This window comes from Electrophorus electricus, chromosome 2 (genome assembly GCF_013358815.1).
Source record: "Electrophorus electricus isolate fEleEle1 chromosome 2, fEleEle1.pri, whole genome shotgun sequence".
NCBI lineage: Eukaryota > Metazoa > Chordata > Actinopteri > Gymnotiformes > Gymnotidae > Electrophorus > Electrophorus electricus.
Window position 1 is genome coordinate 10712449 of NC_049536.1, and position 7500 is coordinate 10719948.

Genomic DNA, 7500 nt, shown 5'->3' on the forward strand with positions numbered 1-7500 from the left:
CTATTCAAGGGACAGTACGCCATCTGTGCACAGTATCTGTACATTCAGGTCTGTGTGTGTGTGTATTTGTGTTTGTGTGTCCATGTATTACAGTGATTAAAACCAGGTTGCAGTCACTAACACGTGGCAGTCAAGAGGATACATACAGTGGAGTGACTGACTGCATCAGGTGACTTCCTTCTCCTTTTGTTCCTATTGGCTGCTGAGGGTGACCTCACCTCCCCTTTTTTTATTGGCTCTGAAAGCATTAATTGAATAAAGGTCAGCATCGAGTCAGTTCCCGTGTTATCTGATGCCTTTTCAGAAAGGTTAGCGATCTTAACACCTTAACCTTGTTTCATCACTGTCAACATTATTTCCAAATATGCTCCATTTTAAGACGACTTGCATAAGAATGATAATTCTTGACAAAACACTGATGTAATGTTTGACGATAACAGAACCAGGAAGAGAAAGAAGGACAGTAATCTTATACAGTAACTTGTAGGACACCTATTCCTCAGGAGAATGTCCTGTTAATATTTCAGCTCCTTAAACTCACACTCTCATCACGCACCACAGGAAGATTCTGCATAACGAGGGTCCTGCCGCCTTCCTGAAGGGGGCGTACTGTCGCGCCCTCGTCATCGCCCCGCTCTTTGGCATCGCGCAGGTTGTCTACTTCTTGGGCATGGGCGAATTCATCCTCAGCTTCTTGCCGAAGCGGAGCGACTGAGCGAGCGTCAGCTCCTGCCCCCGGCTGTGCTTGCGCGCCCGGTCACCCTCTGTCCCTGCACCCCCTCCATGTCTCAGCTGCTCGTGTCACCCAGAGGGTCGAACCCTGATGTGGAGACCATGTTAGGTGTTTACATTAGTTTGTCAGTGGGGTTTCGTGAAAGTAGGTGTGTTTTTCTTTATGACTGTGATGATCATGTGGAGTCCAGAGGCGATCTAGAGCGAGCGTTTGCCAAGATGCCTGAGACAGCCAGATTGTCCTGACTCAGGTCATGAAAAGCTCTCATGTATGATGTTCGAATCAAACATGTAGTTTTAGCAATTACTTAGATGGCTTATGGAGATTCATATAAAGTCTTTTTAATGCCACATACTGACTCTCCAGTTGACGATTACATTGTCACTTATGACAATCTGAAAATAGTGACCTTGTTGGGTCTGGGTTAAATGATCGCAGATATGGTTTTAATCTTGTTTTTATTTGCTGAAAAAGGAGAGAAACTGTAGTGCTTTTCCAAAGCCTTGGCTTAATTAGGAATATCTTTTTATCTGTGAACAACCTTGATACAATATCTGTGTACATGCTTGCAGGTTTGTGTGTGATGCAAAAAACTGATAACAGCCCCAGACTGACTGCAGATCTGGGTCCACACACACACACACACACACCCACACCCACACACACACACACACAGATGCTGATGTTAAATCTGATGTTAAGAGCTGGTAGCACTACACACAGGCCAGTGGGTTCATATCAGCTATAGCCATTTCCCACTATAGCTTTTCATCTCTGCAGAGATAATCAATGATACTAGACAAATCATGCAGAGGACTGTTTGAAGAACCTCAGATCAGAACATGTCTGCCAAGTGCTGACACTTAGCAGGTCATTACATTATAAACTGATGCAACCAATGCAAGGCTTTGTCACCAGCAGTCTTTTCTGTATATACATGCCCAAATCTTCATGATTGTCTAGAACATGTTTCTATATTTGAAATATACAATATACATTTGAAGGTGAGCTATTTTATCATCTACATAACTTTGAGCTTTATGGTACAGTTCCATCTTCATTAAGTTGTGGTGAGGTCTGCATGTTTGTGCGTGGGAGTGGGGATATGATAGTGGTTTAGTTGCTATGGAAAAGAAGAGTGATTTTCCTTATAATGTTATATTATTATTACATAATATATAGTATGCATGTTCCTTATAATGATTTTCCTTATAATGTTAAACCGTTCACGTGCTGGGTTCATTGTTGGACATAAATCATACTAAATTACAATGGCATGGGATTACAATGAGGGACTTGAAGGATTACCTGAATACAAGATCTGAGGCCTATATTTACAGAAAAGATAGACTTCTAACATTACCTTCCTATCATAAGTGGAAAAAAGGAAAAGGTCAGCCACCAAATGTAATTTTTTTTTTTTTTTTTGCTGAGCTATTACTTTAAAGGAGCAGTAACAATGTCCAGTTTCACTTATCTGTTATACTACCACCACATTTAGCAGCTCTCAGGAGGTTACCTAACTAGTCATGAGGATAGAAGAGGCCGTAATCTGACCTCTACCCTTACAGAAGGTTGATTGCTTCTGCTGTGTATTCTAGATATGGGTATTCTGAAAGTATGTCCTTCAGAGTCACTTTTATACACTGCAGTGCCTGGATCAGGGCTTGTTACAGAATCGTATGATGGGCAAACATGTTTCTCTCTGCTCACCTGTCCCCACTTTCACAGCCTTATGCTAGGGGAATGTGTGTTGGGAATGAAAGTATGTCCTGGTTGAGTGGCCTGACAGGAGACTGGCCCTCATGCATTGGTATTTCTTCACAAGCATGTTATTTCTTTCCTGTGTGGGGAGCCTGATTCCAGTCAATCCTACTGCTGCTACTAACCCTTTCAGAAAGGGGAAACACTGTAGAAAGGTGGGGTTGAGACACTGAGGTATCATTCAGTTCTTAAAACTCCAATGTTAACACTCTTTTTATTAGTTTTATTTTGGGTTGAAATGGAAACTAATGTTGCTCTTTTAGCTTTGTTTAGCCAACACATAATCTTAAAATGGCATTCTAACTGCTTCATCAACACAAGCCTGTAAGTGTAATATAAAATTTTCTCTCCATTTTTCATCAGCCTTTAGTCATTGATTTAAATCCTCAGTCAGGAGTCAGTTTTTGGTGATGTAGCAGCCAGTGTGTTGTGTCCTGAGGGTGGTGCTGTATCAGCTACTGCTGCTCTAGAGGAACTTGGGGAGAAAAAACCCCTCCCCTCTGTCATTCTCCTCGCAAGTCTCCACAGACCGAGCTGCCGTTACCTTCTGGCATGGAGAACTGCCTTTTAGAGTAATGTGGCTTTTACACAGCTGGCAAATGCTGAAAACAGCTCTTGTTCTTGAAAGCCAAAAAGGAATGCAAGGTGTGATTGTGAGGTAGCTTGCATTAGCATAAGGAAGTGTATTAAGTCATTCTCATGTTTGTTCAGACCTTCTAATTTGGGGATTTTCTCATATCTGAACTCATAGCCTGCATATGGTGTGTTGTGGCCTGCCATTGGCTGGTAAGGGATGAAGGTGACTTTCAAGATGGCTTTCGGGTCACCTGCACGCTCTGTTAATGCTGTGCAGTGAAATGGCAAAAGTACATGAGTGATGTTCCAAGACATTCTCTGTTATATGCTGGGAAAATTCCTCACACACACACACACACACACACACACACACACACACACACACACACACACACACACACACACACACACTATATATTTGTATCCAATGTTTAATTAGTGTTTGGATGTTTGTATATTCATTGCTGATTACTTTATGATGTATATTTGGTGATTATATTTGACCTCTTATTCTGTTTTGGTTTTTTGTTTTGTTCTGTACACGATGGCTTCTTTTGCACATTTACCCCCCGTTCCCCCAAACACATGCTGGGTGTTTTTTTCCCCAAATGGCACTGCATCAGATTGGCATCTTTGAAACAGATGATTATCTCTCAGTCAAGTTTCACAGGCCTCTGTGAAACGCCTTTCCTTCTCGGTTCCAGTCTGGTCTCAGTATGGCTGTCCAAAGTGAACGGATCCTCCTGCTGGTTCCACTGAGCGCTGAGCATGAGCTGACCTACATATCCAGCATTTTGTAAGATAAGGTAGCCTATATATGCAACGCGGAGCATCTGTAGCTCAGACGAGGTCTGCAGACTTTGATGGACCCTCTAATATTGAGGGAGCCGTTTTTCTAACTGCCAAACAAACCCTGACCAAATTCCTGCTCAAATGACCTTTGCTCCCAAGGCCTGCTGTCAGCCTACCTCACTGGAGATTAGCCGTGTAGTGTTAGAATGCTTGTAGATCTACAGGAAAAAGCCATTTAAGCAGAGGTTTATGCTCAGTCCAACATGTCTACAAGGCAGAACTGAAATCCAGAAGCCAGTTCACATGGATCTTCTTGTCCAGATTTAGCTAGTTGGCCTTCTTTTCTTTTGGTTCACTTCTTAATAGGACCATTAAACATCCCAGACCCTTTATATGAAAATTTAATAATACAATGCAATTATTTATTAACTCTGTATTTCCTGGGTCAGATACCCTAGCACTTAAATGGCTGCAAAGTTTGGCTGATAGAAACCGTCTACTTGTAATGAGGATTGTTTACATATTTTCCCTTTTCACTGAGATTTGCCATCGGTTCCTTTGCAGTTTAAGCATTATGCTTCTTTGATCATGTTCACTGACACATCTTACTCTAGTGACTTTATGGATGTGTCTCTGTGGCCCTGGGACCCTGGGACCCTGGGACCCTGGGACCTTGCTCTCCACCTCTGCCTTGCGTTTGTTCTTTTCCCAGCTGTCTTTTAGTTTGTTCTCTTTTCTGGCACATTCCAAATGATCTTTAACATTCTGTTTTAGCTCACACAACAGTAATTATTGTTTCTGTTTTTGTTTCTTTTATTTTCATCTCATGAGACAGTTCGTGTTTTTTCTTTATGTGCGCATAGAAACTTATTCCAAATTGTGCTATTTTGAAAACTTTCATGTTTTAATTTAATTGTAATTGTTTTATCAGCTGTGAACTTTGACTGTAAATTGGAAATTGGTGGTGTATTGCATTGGGGTTGTGTAAAGTCTGTGTAAGTGTGTGTATGCGAGACTGTATCTGCGTACGTGGGTGGGTCTGGGCGGGTGTATGTCTGTAGTACATTTATTTCCTGTTGTAATGCTGAATTGAATGTCCCACCCTCATCACCTTCTCCCTCAGCCCTTAGCTGCCTTTTTCTGAATGGACAGGCAGAGACACCAAAAAGAACATTTATACTTACCAATTACCAGGAACAACAAGCACAAAGATTAATCAGGCACAATCTGTACACTTACACGCATACGCACACACGCACGCACACGCACACACGCACGCTCACACACACACACACACACACACACACACACACACACACACACACACACCTCTTGGTATAACAGAAACCATATAGTCTTTATATGATAGTTTGGAATAACTTAGTTCTAAAATGTGTTGTACAGTAAATAAATGTATTGATTGATTGTTTTAAACATTAAGACAAATCAGAGAATGTACCTTTGAACATTATAACCAATGATAAATAATAGGAGAGTCTCCCATTTAATAGTTTAGATGTTAGTTAAATAATATTTGACTTTGTCATGTCTGTATAAATAATATTGATAGAATATATAATAACCAGCTTACCTATATGCAATAAAAAGGAGACAGATCACCATAGGTACTAGAACAAGCCCCTCACATATCTGCAACACTGTCATATAATGCAACTTCTACTCATTCCTTTATAGGCTGTAGAACCCCGCACATCCCAATGCCTTTATCTTCTTCCTCCAAGAGGAATAGTGCAGTGAAGCACTTTAAAACACATACATAGTCCAACATCTCTCTTTGTCTCTCTGGGATGGGGAGATATATGTGAAGACATTTAAGTGTGAAAGATATGAAACTGAAATACTGCAATTGTCTTCGTTATTATTTACCATGCAATACATGGACAGTCAGATTGTTGTATTCCTTGTCACAGATTGTTGTTCAATAAAATGAGTTTTATCAGGAATTTCTAGCCTTCTTGTACTTTCATTTCAGTTATGGAGTAACCACTACTATTAAAACTTGTGAAGAAAAAGGTTTAAATGTCACATTTGAATGTCAGGTTTTTCAAGGTCATTGTGCTTTGTGTAAAATTTATGCTTGGCCACCAGGTGTCACTCTAACGAAACATTATTATTCCCATGAACGGAGACGGTGATGTAAACGCCGAGAACTTGAAACACACTTGATAAAAAAAAGATATACGCCATTTAGCTCTGAATACAGCTACATGATGGAAAATGCGGGTGTTCAGGCTTTGATTGGTGAAGACTCAAGAAGAAGCCTTAACATAAAAAAATTAAAAACTGATTTTTATTTATTTTTTTTAACTTTGATGATTCAAATTTTGTTTTTGGCAAGAATTTGTGTTTATTGTGAAATAAAAAACAACATTCGCAAACTTATGCACAAGTGAATCTGAGTGGAATTTGAATCAGGTAATATTTGATTTTTGGGTTTCATACTGAGCAGTGTAGCATCCTCCCCTGGAAACACATCCTCATCCAGATCTTTGTCTCAGGCTGCTACAGACACCGCCCTCACTAGCACCAAATCGCCTACTCCAAAGTCACAACAATGTAACCATGCACAGCGTGTTATACCAAGCAGACCCACACTACCACTTCGGTAGGAAACAAGCAGAGTCCCTGTTGTGACAACATCACAGAGCCAGCAGTCACTTCAGTTCAAATAAATTAACAGGGCTTGTTGGCGCTCACTGTCTGCAGGGAACTTGATCTCCTCTCCTGTTAGTGAAATGCCATCTGACCTCTTGCTCTGATCCCTCCACATGTCAGGACTATACATGTGGTACAGCATCATCATAACATTGTGCCATTGTGCTGCCCTTGTTAATATCATTACTATGTAAAACTCATGTACCTGTGCAAATTGTTCTCTGTGTATGTGTGTTTGTGATCATATATTAAACGTCTCCCTTCGCAAATATCATGGCTGCCCTAAGCCTCCACCCCAAGCTATTATTAGCCCCCCTTCCACCCCAGAAAGAAAGCTAGAGAGAGAGAGAGGGTTAAAGAGAGGGAGAGAGGAGGAAAGATGGAACGAGGGAGAGAACATGGGCAGGAGGAGTGGAGCTGAGGGGGGGGGGACCAGAGAGGATGAGTATGAAGAGCTTCAGCCAGAGGAATGACCAGAGAAGCACAGAGTGAGCATGTGCTGAAGCAGGGAGTGGAGGGGTGTATATAGGTCACCAAATCAATGGGAATCAGCTTTTTTCAGAGGAGAATATGAGGATGGGAATATTTATAGAGAATGGGAGGGGGGCACATCTGTGATGAGCACCAAATATGATGCCAGCATGCTGTGTCAGGGGAACCATACACACACATGGATACATATACAGCACACACACACACACACACACACTTGGATGCATATACAACACAAGGCTGTATGTTTTCAAATGGATGTTTTCTTAATCTACAGTTGTAATTGTATCCCACATGAAGTGGAACACGGGAAATGGGCAACTGACCTCAGAACTACTTAATGATACACTTCTGACACACAATAACACTGGATACAGTAGAGCACTTTCCATTACAATTATCAAGCATCAGCCGTGTGCAGTGACTTGAGGCTCTGGTATCCAAAACAGCATCATATGAACCACGTG

At 41.3% G+C, this 7500-nt stretch overlaps 1 protein-coding gene across 2 annotated transcripts in view; it reads left to right on the top strand.

Annotated features, from left to right (window-relative positions):
• slc25a22a (solute carrier family 25 member 22a) overlaps positions 1–5829 on the top strand; it is a 17648-nt gene extending 11819 nt beyond the window's left edge. Inside the window, exons 10-11 of one of the 2 annotated variants that reach the window (XM_027027278.2) lie at positions 94–169; positions 562–5829. In XM_027027278.2, coding sequence (XP_026883079.1) covers positions 94–169; positions 562–715 — 230 coding nt within the window. In that variant the 3' untranslated portion in view covers positions 716–5829. Of the gene's footprint in view, positions 1–93; positions 170–561 lie in introns of those variants that run through there. The other variant, XR_004775758.1, reaches the window with a different exon arrangement.
• Positions 5830–7500: the final 1671 nt, after the last annotated feature.